The sequence below is a fragment of the Balaenoptera ricei genome, chromosome 4, assembly GCF_028023285.1.
Source record: "Balaenoptera ricei isolate mBalRic1 chromosome 4, mBalRic1.hap2, whole genome shotgun sequence".
Classification (NCBI taxonomy): domain Eukaryota; kingdom Metazoa; phylum Chordata; class Mammalia; order Artiodactyla; family Balaenopteridae; genus Balaenoptera; species Balaenoptera ricei.
Window position 1 is genome coordinate 70,319,609 of NC_082642.1, and position 13,801 is coordinate 70,333,409.

General features: G+C 33.7%; 1 protein-coding gene across 10 annotated transcripts in view; it reads left to right on the plus strand.

Moving 5' to 3' along the window:
• NAALADL2 (N-acetylated alpha-linked acidic dipeptidase like 2) overlaps positions 1-13,801 on the plus strand; it is a 1,495,600-nt gene that overhangs the window by 1,218,983 nt on the left and 262,816 nt on the right. For all 10 annotated transcript variants that reach the window (XM_059922024.1, XM_059922026.1, XM_059922019.1 and 7 more), the window contains one exon: positions 8,415-8,561. In XM_059922024.1, coding sequence (XP_059778007.1) covers positions 8,415-8,561 — 147 coding nt within the window. The remainder of the gene's footprint in view (positions 1-8,414; positions 8,562-13,801) is intronic.

A 13,801-nucleotide genomic window follows, 5' to 3' on the forward strand; every position in this document is an offset into this window, starting at 1 on the left:
ATCTATGGAGTTTTTTTAGCTGGTAAATTATTTTTGTTGCTGTTTCTCTTAAACTGAAAGAATTTTAATTTAGTTGATTAGTCAGCAGTCTACCGGCTCTTTCTGTACAAATTGAGGAACTCCTTCCTTATTTCCTTAGTTAAGCTGGGGGAGCAGGAAGTCATTGAACCAGGGATGGGGGTAGGTGGGGGAGGGAGGCAACAGCATAACAATCTAAGTTAGAAATCCCTACCTGTCATTCCATTTGCTATCCTTACATATCTAAAGGATAGCAAAGCTTTTAGTCTGCAAAATGGGATAATAATACTTGTTTCACCCACCTCACAGGGTTGCACTATAATATGACGTCTGTTTGTAAATGATAAATCCTTATGTAAATGTCTCCTTGTAGTAAGTGAGGTGGTCCATCTTTGCATATTTTGATAATAATTTGATACTTGTCTAGAAAATATAAACACACACAAACCATGTAAATAAGAATGGTCCTTAAGTAAATCATTATTACTAAATGAATGGAGTTTTGTTCTTAGTTTTCCCCACTGTCTTTTGGCTTTCTATTCCCTCCCAGTATCCTCCTGGTAATTTGGGATGCCTACTTTAGTAACCCCCTACCCCAGCAAGGGTCTCATGCTGTTGTATCCATTCCCAAATCCTCTATATGAGAACTTTTTCTTCCCTAATCAACTAAAGTGGCAGTTACTTTCATCTGTCTCCTACCCAATACCACATACATTTTTGATGATACTAAATTGACCTTCTTATATTAAAAGGTTGTCAGCAATACAACTCTAAATACCCCATCTTTCTACTTGTGGACATTTTATAAAGTGTTAACATTTCTGAAACTGTGAGATAGCTGTTAGATGGTTTATTTCTTTCCTACTATTTAAGAAAAACTTAAATTGCTACTATTCCGTACAATCAAGGGAATCTCAGAATCGGGAACATAGAACGTATAGTTCCGAGGGGATTTGGAACATGTAATTTAGGGGAGAGGGGCAGGCGATTCAGTCACAGATTTAAAGTTCAAAAATAGTAAACAAGTAGACAATGAAAAGTCTTTCTCCTAAGCCTGTTTCTCCCACCAGTACCTCTCTCCAGAGGCAAATAGTACTTGCATATGTAGTTGTCCCTCAGTATCTGCAGGGATTGGTTCCATGACAACTCCCCATCCCCGTCCCATACCAAACTCTGAGGATGTTCAAGTCCCGTATATGAAATGGCATAGTACATCCACAGATATAGAGGGCCAGCTGGATTAGAGCACATACATACACTTTTTTAATGTTACTTTTGTTTTTAAACACAAATGATAACATCTTATACAATCTTTTAATCTTTTACATTAAAAATATAAAAATATATCTTAGAGATTGTTTTTCTCCATTTGCAAAAATACCTTCATTGTTTTTTTTTTAGACAGCGTATTATTCCATTGAATAAATAGAATATCATTTATTTAATCTTCATAAAATTTGTCCTAATTTTTTTCTTCAGCAATATATGAGGCACTAGAATTCCCATGTCCTTTACAATGCAATCTATAATCAAAGTTGCCAAAGTGTTTTGTAAAGTAAATATAAAGGACACTTTATATGTCTTTTATGTATAAAAAACATTTATAATTTTTTTTTCTGTGAAATGTCAGTTCATATTCATTGACTCTTTTCCCCCAGGTTTTCGATTGTTCTTGTTTATGGTAATTTTTGTCAAGCAGAAAAGTCATAATTTCATGTAGTTGGACCAATCAATCTTTTTTGTCTTCTGAGTTTGTCTTTTGTACCCTAAGTTTCTTAAAATTATCTTCTACTGTTTCCTCCATACTTTTATGATTTAGAGTTTTACACTTAAAAGAAGGGTTCATCTGGAATGTATTGTGGTATAAGATAGCATATAGTGGATACTATTTTATTTTATTAGTTGAGATTTTTATTTAAACCCAACAGAGTGGTTGAAATGTGAATACTTTTATAGTTCTAAAATAACACACCAGTTTTTATTGTTACACAAAGCCTTAAGTGGAGAGAAATAAAAAAGAAATAGGTCTTCTGCCATCATATGCCTCTTGGTCAGGGAGCTGAAGTTGGTCAGGGAAGTGGAAGGAGAAAAGAAAGAGAGTTTGGGGTGGGGGAGAATATGAGTTAGAAGTTACAGTAAAAACAAGGTCAAATGTCTTTATTCTTCTCCATTTGCACCTTTACAGAGTGATCTTTAAAACATTCATTAGTTCATGAATATATTTTAAATACAGTTTGAATTATTTCACATATAAAGTTATATTTTTCTACATTCGATAACAAGATTACAGTTTTAAAAATTAACAGAATGAAATGAGAATTAGTGTGTTTTTCAGTTTGCCAATTCTACTTGTATATACCAGAGGAATAACAATTCTTCACTGTTTAAGGCTGAGAATACTTTGTTAACACCCTGTGAGTTGGTTGTTAAAACTCTGCAGAAACCTTGAGATACTGGAGATTTTAGAAGTCCCATTTTATGGGTTGAAAATTGCCACTTTAAGATAAAAACTTTTTTTTCCCCTACTCAATTTAATCTTTTAAAAAGGCATTGCAAGATATTTATTGATTTTTAAAAATATTTTTACCATTTTGAAAGTATATTTTATGTATAAGGAACTCAATATCAGATGCTGGTGTTAAGGATAAATTAAGTTTCTAGTTTAAAATATTAAAGAAAGTTGGTAGACATAACTTCCTGTTTCCTCTCAAAGATTGTTAGAGGAGATCTGTAATTCATTATTAAGAATACATACTAGATAGCAACTTGACACACTGGCATAAAAATACAAACTAAGTAAATGAAGAACACATAATACAAGCACTGAAGAGATGCCACAGATATACAGTTTGTTACAACCATATCCAGTAATTTAATATGACTTAAAAACGAAACAAAACTAGAATCCCAGGAAGAACACATTTAAGATTAGGATGTTCACCTGCATTAATGTGGTCTGTATGCTGCATGTATAAGCATGGTAGAGAGGAAAAAGCATTGCATTTGGAGTGAAAAGAACTGAGATCAAATCCTTGTTGTATTGATTTGAGGCCTCAGTTTTCTAATTTGTAAAATAAAACTGTTTTGCAAGGACAGATCGCCCCTGTGGAACTCTTTGACAGGCTGGTTAACCCTATATAGACCCATTCTCAGAAATAATGTTTTAAAGTGCTTAGATTAAAATACACAGGATGACAAAAGAAACCAATTATATCAAAGTTCAATTAGCTAAATATGAAAGCACACAAATTTGCATTTTAGTAATATATAAACTTAAAAAAACTAAACACATTAAATACCAAAATCCAGCAAGGTATCTCATAACTTTCTTCTTTTCAAATTAGTGGTGAGTTTATCCAACAACTGAAATGTGATATGAAGATGCCTCATTTCATTTGGTCACAAAGTTACAGATAATGCTAATACTATTGGGTTTATGGCCTCTTCACATTTGAATGAAAGGTTGAATTTCAGTTAGAATTGAGTAAAAATAAAAATGCTTTTTTTTTTGGTCCACCAGGTTCACAGATCTCCTAAATTTTTTATGTGGAGCTCAGGTTAATCACCTTGGGGCTTTGGGATTTTTAGGTTCTTTGTAGTTTCAAAATGTAGTAATTTCTCTATGATTCCTCACCTGTTTACATGTTCACATTGCCTAGGATCATGTTTATAAATTCGGAACGTTAAAAATGTAACAGATTTGTGTGAAACTACAGCCAGTTGATCAAAAAACCACCAAAAAACTCTACCATTAAAGTTTAATTTTTCACTAGTTCTGATTAAAATTTCTTATTCAAATAGGTGATCTACCATCTAAGAGTGTCCACATTAGTCAGAGTTCTCCAGGGTCCCAAGATCTGCAGTTGGCCAGCTAGAGACCCAGGAGAGCTGCTGGTATAAGTTCCAGCCCAAATGCCAGCAGGCTTGAGACCCAAGAAGAACTGACGTTTCAGCTGAATACAAAGAAGGAAAAGACCCATGTCCCAGCTCAAGACAGTCAGGGAGGAGGAGTTCTCCCTTACTGGTGGGAAAGTCTGCCCTTTGTTCTATTTAAACCTTAAATTGATTGAATTAAGGCCCATCCACATTAGGGAGGGCAATCTGCTTTAGCCAGTCTACCAATTCAAATAAAAATCTCATCCAAAAACATGCTCACAGATATACCCATAATAATACTGAGTAAATATCTGGGCACCTTGTGGCCTAGACAAGTTGACACATAAAATTAACCATCCCAGTGCCTATAATAAGAAATCATTTTTAAAATACCATAGGCATCATTATCACAATGTGAACATTATTACACTGGGAACATCTGGAAGATAAGTTGTTTCTACACAACTGAAGTTACAAAATAATACTGAAATGAAGATAAAGTGACTTAATCTTATTATAATATGTAGAATGTGGTACTTTCATTTTGAAAGTTATGCTTTTCTTGCTGTTTGAATAAGGAATCACCTTAGATTTCTTATTTATGTAGAATGAATATGTAAGCAAAGGAAAGCAGAATGTGGGAGAAATAAAATGTTTGAATTATTAAACAGATTTTTAAATACTTTAGAAACCTGTCAATGTATCTTGCTATTGCTATTCAACTAATACAAATGTTGACTTAATATCTTTATATTTCACTTTTATAATAATTTACTATGAGGTTTTGCCTTTCAGCTTAAAAGTATACTTGCAAAGAGCATACCACTTTAGGATTGAGATAGTGATTTCATTTCAGGTCTTCAACAGACTAGTGGTAGGAGATTAAACAAGTGACATAATCATGGTCTTTGCCTGAACTTGCTTATTTTATAAACTGGAATAAAAATGTGTGCTATCAAACATTAATTGTGGAACATTTTGAACTCCTTGGATGAAATACTTAATTTGAATTTACTCAGCCTTGCAAATAAATTCTAAAAATTGATTGACCTGCACAAATTTGTTATCAACCTTCTCTCCCCCATGGTGGCTAACTTCTAGAAAAATGAAGGAAATAACTTTTCTTTCTACTTCCCTTTCAGATATTAGTGTTTCAGAGGTTGAGTAGATCAGAATCTATTACCTGATATGGACCCATTACAATCCACTGCAGTGCTGTGAGGGAAAACAAGTCACATTAAGATAGAAGGCAGATTTAGGAACACTTCAGGTCTGTAAATTTGGCCTAGATTTTGAAGTAGTGAATAATAAAAAAGATTTAGAGGATAGGGTTTGTGTGCCAGGAATGTTCTCCTTTTAAGGGAGATTCCCCAGATGAAATAACTTTGGGAAAAAAAAATCAATCTGAAAATTGGGTTCTTTTTTTATCCTATTTTACTCTGAAACTAGTTAGGAACAAAAGGACAAAATAAACATAGGCTTGAGGGTCCTGTAGTTCTGCCCCTCATCACTGATTAAATCACAGGAGAGTAGACGGTAGAAAACAAGGTGGTGGGAGAGACAGAGAGAGACACGGAGAGGAGAAATGTTGTGGGCTGGCAAGAGAAGTCCTCCACAAGACTTTACAGGGAAAGTCAGTAGGTAAGGAACAAGCCCCAGAAAGGCTCCTTAGGGAACTCTGTGTCACCCCTGATCCTCCAATCTTGGATTGGCTTTCTTGAAGCTTTTACTCTTCATTTGGGCTTAACTCTGACAGGAGACTCAATATCCCAGTGCCCCAAACTGTAGAGTCAAGCTACACCTTGGGCCATGCAACCCTATTGTTCTGTACTCTGTCTTCCCTTTGTAAATAGTCTATGTTAGCACCATAGATGTGGTTTAAGAGATCTTAACCGTCAAAATATAATTTTAAAACAATTCTAGGTAATGCTCAGCCTGTTGCCATCTTAGAGTTGGTTTACAAAGGAGTTTAAGTATGACGGAGGTGGCAATACAAACCTTTAGGGAAAAGGTAGACTTTTCAATAAATGGGTAAAGTAAAGCAAACCAGAGTAGGGGAAGGAATGTAGAAGTATTTTAAGAAATGTGATTCTGAAGGCTGGATGTTACCCTTTTGATTTGCCTGGAAAATGGAATGCAATGAAAATATTAAAGCTATGCAATGGGATTAGCCATGGAAAGAACAGAGAGACTAGAGAATCTGTACTGTCTCTGGAAAGAATGCCTGGGGCCAGTAAAAGACTGACGCAAAACAAGAATTTTGCTTTGTGTAACTGTTAGATCAAACAAAGAATGTAAGTATTGATTGGAGTGGGTCATTTCTGCCATTTCAATTATTTGCACATATGGGAAATTAATATTTTGTCAGAGGGAAGCTATTATATAACAATGATGACTGAGTAAAAGTGATATCAAAATCTAAAACCACAATTATTTTTAAAAATTTAATTAAATAATTTTTTTTTCAGACAACTCATGGAATTTAGAGTTGTCAATTTTTGATCCATGGCATTCCTCTGTTGAGAAAAATTTTCTATCTAAGGAACATGGCTGATATTTACAGTGGATGTAAGAATTGTGTATATGCAATGAAATTAAAACCAAATCTATATTTTCATTGATGATAAGTAGGGTACATATGCTATCTCAAAAAGACATAGATGTTGCTGCAGTAAAGGGGAAGTAGACCACTTAGCCAATAAAATTAAAATTTATTTTTTAAGCATCTGAGAAAAGACTAGATTCCACCAAAGCCTCATTAATAACATACAAGACTGCAACAGCCTAGGTTTCACAAATTCAAATGCCTCCAGCCACCATTGACTACATTTGAATGAGTGAGGCAGGCTGAGCATGAGACACTAGTGATGGGACACTGGTGAATGTCTTGCCTGCTCAGTGCAATCAAATTCAATTAGAAAAAAGTTTATTCTGGCTCAACAAATACCTTCAAAGTTACCAGTTTTCAAAACTGATTTCAACTGGATCTCTCAAAAATACTTGGGACTTCTTATACAATGTAGTCTCTTTGCTTTTTGTGATCTAGTACTTAAGGGTAGCTCTTCTTTGGGAATAATCAAGACCCTCCCCAAACTATCCCAGTTGATATAAAACCTCCAGGAGTCTTTGCTCCAGGAGTCTTTGCCCCAGGAGTATATGAGGGAATGAAAAGGGATTAACTGTCTTTTCAGATTAGGCTTTCAAAAGAAGAAAATTTCTGGGGCTCACCATAAAAAGCATTAGGTTGCTGGTTAGACTGTGTGCTAGAACACTCTTTTTACTTTCTATTTCCAAAGTGCTTAATTACCCAAGATATTTGCAAATAACATGAAGCTGAAACCATGCCTAGATTATAAACACTTACACAGACTTTCCATTTTAATTGATTTTAAATTTGTTGCAGATATCTTTCTGTTAGGACCTCAAAAAAATGGATAAGCAATGAAACATTATTATATGTTTGAAAGATCTAGCACTGTAGTTGAAAAAAGTTGGAAAAACTCACTTTCTGAATATTACAATTCATATTTCCAAATCTTTTGATGGATTATATTTAAAAGTGTTTTTGAAATTATATCATGCCAAAGAAGCATGGGAAGGGGTTGAAGAGTCAATGTCTTGATTCAATGGCAAACATACATTGAATACATATGTTTTGCCCGATTTTGGATGTGATGTTCTCGCACTGTTGTCTCACTTCCCTCATGATTCCTGCTGAGGAGATTGGCATTCTTCCATATTTCATACTTGAGACAACAGCATCACAGAAAGAGTCTAGATTTTTGGAAATTTTACTAATGAAGATATTTTAAATCAATAATAGTTATAGGAGCAGTTATTTTACTGGTTATGACTTTTTAATTATGCTTTGATTTATTTTTGTAAAGCTATGGTCATTTGTTTTGCATGCTAGACAACTCTTAGTTTAAGAAATAATAGTCTATCACCGTTTATTTGCCTAGAGGTTGCACTTAGCTTTGTGGTTCTCTTTGGCCCGTGATATTTGGCATATACTCTTAACACATGTGGGGATATGGTTTGACGAGGCAATTGAGAAATTCTTTTCTGTGGTTGTCCAAAAAACATTTTTAGAATAGAATTATATCTTACCAAGCTGTCCTTTAAATTTGTGGGAAAACTTTAAAAAAAGACAAAACTAAACCTTTTGAGGGACTCAACATTCTCTTTTAACGAGCCATTACAGATCATAATAAATGTATGATAAAAATGCTTTTTAAGCAACAACAACAAGAAAAGCTTGATTTAGTCCAGTGCTAGTCACTCTTCAGTGAGCATGAGCACAGTAGAGGAATGTTGCTACACAGATTTCTGGGCTCCATCCCCAAAGGTTCCCATTTGGGAGGACATGGGTGGAGACTAAGCATTTACATTTCATGTTCCGAATAAGTTCCTGGGTGCCATTGATGCTGCTGAACTGTGGACCACGTTTTGAGTAGCATTGATTTAGGGATAACCTAAGAAGCATAGTGTGTGCTAACAATCTAAATTATGTTTTTCAGAAAAATAATTTCAACTGTTCCAGAAGAGGTCAGTGCCCAGAAACAAATATCAGTTCTGTACAGATGCAAGATGATGCCGATTACTTCATCAACCATCTTGGAGTTCCCACCGTGAGGTTTACTTATGAGGACATCAAAGCATTAGAGGTGAGTGTTTCCAAAAATGCAAAACACACACAATGTATATAGCAGACATGCAGAATTTTATTTTATCCTGGCTTTTTGTCTTTCTTACCCAATAGGTTACGATAAGAAGCTGCTTCATTTAGAAAGTTATTCTTGTTGTTCAGAGGCTTTGTGAGAATATTTGAAAACATCAGCTCTTTTCGATAGTGTTGAATTCAATTTAAAAAGATTTATACTGTCACTCACATTTTCAGTGTGCTTCTCAGCAAGAAATGTGCAGTTGTTGGATTAACATCAAAACATAATTGTAATCTTCGGAATTCACAGAAACAGATGACATGTGCAATAGATTCTCCTCTCCTTGCCCAAGGGAAAGTGCATTTCATGTGCTGTATGTTAATGTGAGTCTTGTGGATTAGCTTCCCAAATTTTGTCAATAGTTTGCTTGCCTAAAAAGGTGCTACTTTTTTTGTGTGTGAGGATACGAAATTTTTTCCCAAAGAATATCACAGAGGCCTGATTCACCTTAATTAAGTATGTTCATTCTTCTGTTGGACATTAAGCCTTTTAATCTTTCTCAGAGTTATGTCACAGGAAACTGTTTCTCTGTAGATCCAAACCTGCTGAAAGACTTCCTTCTTTTACAAATTGCGCATGCATTATTGGGAGCTATTTGAAAGCCTCTGCGGTGGCCTTCTTGATGTAACTATTTCATTAACAAAATAGTGGCTGGAAAATAGAGTAAAGCCTTCCTTGTTTTTCAAATTATAGACGTTCCTGGAAAGTTGTGTTTAAATTATATTTTTATCAATGTCAGATATGCAATATCTTAATGTCTGATAGCTTTTAGCAAAAGTGACCTTTAGGTTTCTCTGTAGCCCTCTAGCCTCACCCCTTACTCCCTCAGTAGACACAAATGATCACTAACAACTTAAATTCACAGATGGAGAAACTCTGGGTGACTCCTACTGTAATGAGATGAATTCTTGGGTAATGCAAAAGTAATCACTGTGATTTATCTATTTTTTAAAATTGAATTTTCATATGCTATTGCTGTTTGAAAACGGGGTACATGTATAGAGGTATCTTTTCTCTTACCAAGACCACTACATATAATGAAACTGATGTATTAAGAAATTAACTCACTTTTAATTTTCCTGCTTGAATCTTCTAACATCGTTTTATCAACCCCCCCTCATCCCAGCCCGTCCAGCTCCTGTCATGTTAACACATTGAATGAAAACTTTTATCCAATACTTGTTTAATTCATTTTGGTTGAGTTTAAGCCAAGAATTTAGAGAGGCAATATAGTATAGCCTTAGGTATGGGACTAGACTTGACTCTGAACTCAAGTACTAGACAAATGATTTAACTTCTTTCAGAATTGTTTTATAGATGAGGGGAACTTGGTATACTTATGGAATCTAGAGAGCCATGGTAAGGATTAAATGAGATTAAGCATATAAAGGGCTTGGCTAACATTAAGCATATAATAAGGCCTCCAGTAACTATAACTATCATCACAATTATTATTATCTGATTTACATATTAGGGAGAATTTCTAAACTTTTTCAATAAGAAGACATTAGTGGGAGGGAGGAGCTTGTTAATCATTAAGAAAAACAAGCTTCTAAGGATGAGGAGGTGGGATTTGATGAGGATCAGCTGGACGATCTGAGGTGTTAATGGGAGAAGATTTGGAAACAGGTCCCAGTGATTTTCTCAGAAGGTACTAATATAATGTGAAACTCCTCAGGCTAAAGTTTATCCACTAGAACTGGCTTAGTCTGAAGAAGCTAATCAGTTTTTCAAATTATATACAGAATGTCTAACTCCCATCATCAAAATCATTTTCTACTGTATTTGTCTCCAAAAAAGCAATTAAAAGAGAATCTTCTATGCTTTATAACTAATGACCTTGTTTATATTGCTTTAGTGTGGAAAAATTTTTTAATGGATTTGTCCCTTACAAAATGTGAATGTTTGAGATGAGATAATTTTGTACGGTAAATTCTCCAAAGAACAGATAGTGACCTTTGCTTTCTGTGTTAACCTATAATAGATATTTGTATACAGTTATTAAGAGGAATTATAAACATTGAAAGGCTTTACCCATGATATAAAGGATATTTATCCTGTGTCAATTAGTAAAAGCAGGTAAGGATGTTAGAGCTTTTCCCCTGAAATTAAATTTAAAATATATATTATATTTATGTATTGCATAATCTATTCTATGTATAGTATGTAATATCTACCACTTATTGAGTGCTTGCTTTGCTAAAATTTTTATATTAGCAAATATTTTATATTACCTCATCTCATTCAATATTTATGATATCCCTATGAGTCACCTTTTATTATTAACACTTTTTATTTTTTCTTCTGAGGATGAAATGTAGCTTAAAATCAAGTAGCTGATCCAAGGTCATAAAGCTAATAAATGGCCAAGATAGAAGTTGACCTTAGATCTCTTTAACAGTAAGCCCATGTTCTCAACTATTACACTAAAGTTCGTAAATTGGAAGCCCTAGGGCCAGATCCAGTCCACGAATACCTATTGTTTGTTCTGTGCTTTATTGAAAACTTGAATTTTTGGAAGAAATGGATTCCTTTTTTCCATGGAAACAATTGGCTAGATTGTGCATTGTGATTACAATATTAAGAAGAATATTTCTTCAATACCTCTTTCTATCAAAAATTGGGAAATGAATGATTGATCAACCTAATGGGCCACATGTTTCACCAGACTTGTATCACCTCTATTACCTGTTCGGCCCCTGTAGGAAGTGAGTGCATTATCTTTGCACTAATTTTGAGTAAAAAAGTTAAAGTCGATAATTTTGTAGTCCTTTCACTTTAAAAATCGTATATGCATTCTAAGTGTGCTAATTTATGCTCATATTTTTGAAGAAACTATCCATTTAAAATTTATTTAGATGATTAGAGTTTCTGACAGTTTTTTTAATCCAGCGAGATTGATTATAAATCTTTTACACTCAATTTCAACAAGTAAATAATGGTAATAAGAGAAAAATTACCTGTAGGAAAGTAGACTAGTGCCGTAGATACCACTTTTTATGGACATATGGGATATTATTAGTTCTAAAATTATTTTTTGATGAAATATGACATTTTACAATATCTATTCTCAATATTTCATACTATCCACATTCCCACCAGCAATTTCTCCCTGTAGTTTCTCTGGATGCCTGTATATTGCATAGATTGCTTGAGGCACCTTTCATCTTTAGCTTTTTTGGCATCTATACTCTAATTTTCCAATAATTAAATTTCACAAATGTAAAGCAATCTATGGGTTTGCCAAATGTTAGAATTATTCCTTCTCATAAGATATTGCCTTGTTAATTGAAACGTCTCTAGTTGTAAACTTCATTTAAATAAGGTTTTTAATTTGTAAACATTGTTGCACCTGTTAGGAGAAGCATTCTGTGCAGATTAAATACAATGCAGAGATTGCTGAAAAGGAAATGAAAAGACAGATGCTTTCTGATTAAGAGTGCAATATTTATGACAAGCTGGTGGTCCAATGCACATTTCTTCTGTCACTTAACAGCTGTTTCACATAATTTTTGTTCCAGATCAGTATATTTACTCTGTATAGGGCATGTCAGAGGGTCTGGCTTTCTTAGTATATCAAAAGATCAATCCTTGCCCTAGTAAGCTTTATATTACAGTTTGAAGCTCTGATTTTTCACTCTGTTTAACCTTATATTTTTTGCTCTTCTGCTTTAAAAATTCCTTTTTAAACCCAATTTACCTCTATAATGGAGCATTTAACATTTAAATGATAATGAGATAAAAGGGTATGATAGCTTTTATATAGCAGGGGTTTTTGCATAATTGCTTTAATGCCCTTTGGTAACCCAGAAAACGAAAACCAAGTAGCCTAGGTATTTTGAAACTCTTATTAATTCTTTTTAAGTTAGATGAGTTTGATATCAATTCTGATTCTTAAACTGATAGACAGCAGCATGAGAGTGTGTATGTGTGTGAACTTTAAGGTAATTTTACGGGATAAAAATGATAATTTGTGCAGATACAATACACATAAACACATTTTGGAGCAAAGTAACTCATAGTTTACATGTTGATTCTTTGTTTTATTCTACTAAGTTGAAGAAAAACTTACCTTATTTAAATTAGAGATCATTCTGTCATTACATTTTCTGTTGGGAAATTAGTCACTGTCATTGTTATGTTAACAGATAATAAGAGTTCAAAAGTCAATTAAAATCTCTTGACTTGAGACCAAATAGTTTGTGTAACTATGCATAAGCTGTACTGATGTTTTGTAGTATCTGATAGAATTTGTTTTATACTGATAGCTATACAACTAATTAATGTCACTTAGAAATGAGATTTTACCTCTTCTACTTCAAAATGTACCAGCTGGAAACAGGATGGAGAGGGGGTCTTCAGTGTTCTCTCTAGCTCATTCCTTTTCTTTGTAAGTTATTTTAGGAAAAGGAAAATGTCAGAACAGAATATATGGTATGGTTATTTTCAGATCAGACCTGCTTCTTTTAGAGTAAAGGTTTCAAACATTTTGTTCTAAAAACCCATTTGCACTCTTTGAGTACTACTGAGCACTCCAAAGAAAAGAGCTTTTTGTTTATGTGAGTAATATGTGCAAATATTTACCATATTAGAAGTTAAAACTGAATAAATATATATAGTATTTATTAATTCTTTAAAAATATCAGTAATATACTTGTTATAAATTAATATAAATAACTTATTTTTATAAAATATATTACATTTCCCAAGACAAGAAAACATAAATGAGAAGAGTGCACTATTTTACATTTTGCCAGTCTCTTTAATGTGACTTAATACTTGGTAGCTGGGTTCTCATATCTGTTTCTGCATTTAATCTGTTGTAACGTGTTGTTTTGGTGGAAATATATGAATGAAATATGGTCTAATAGTCTTTTCATATAATGACAGACATTTTTCTTTGATACTATACTGAAATGGCAAGTATTAGTTTCCTAAAGGTTAGTTCCAGTATGGAATCTGAAACCCTATTAATGGACTTTCTGTACCCTATACACTTATGAATGTAGAAAATGAGACTGAAAAAGCCATGTAATGTTACTATTACTATGAAAATAGATTTGGTCTCAGGGACACTTGTAGGTCTCTGGACCACATTTGAAGAAATACTGATTTGGGGAAATGGCCTTGGTTAAACTGTTCTATAGTAGGCCCCTCCGTGTCCACATGCAGAACCTGCAGGT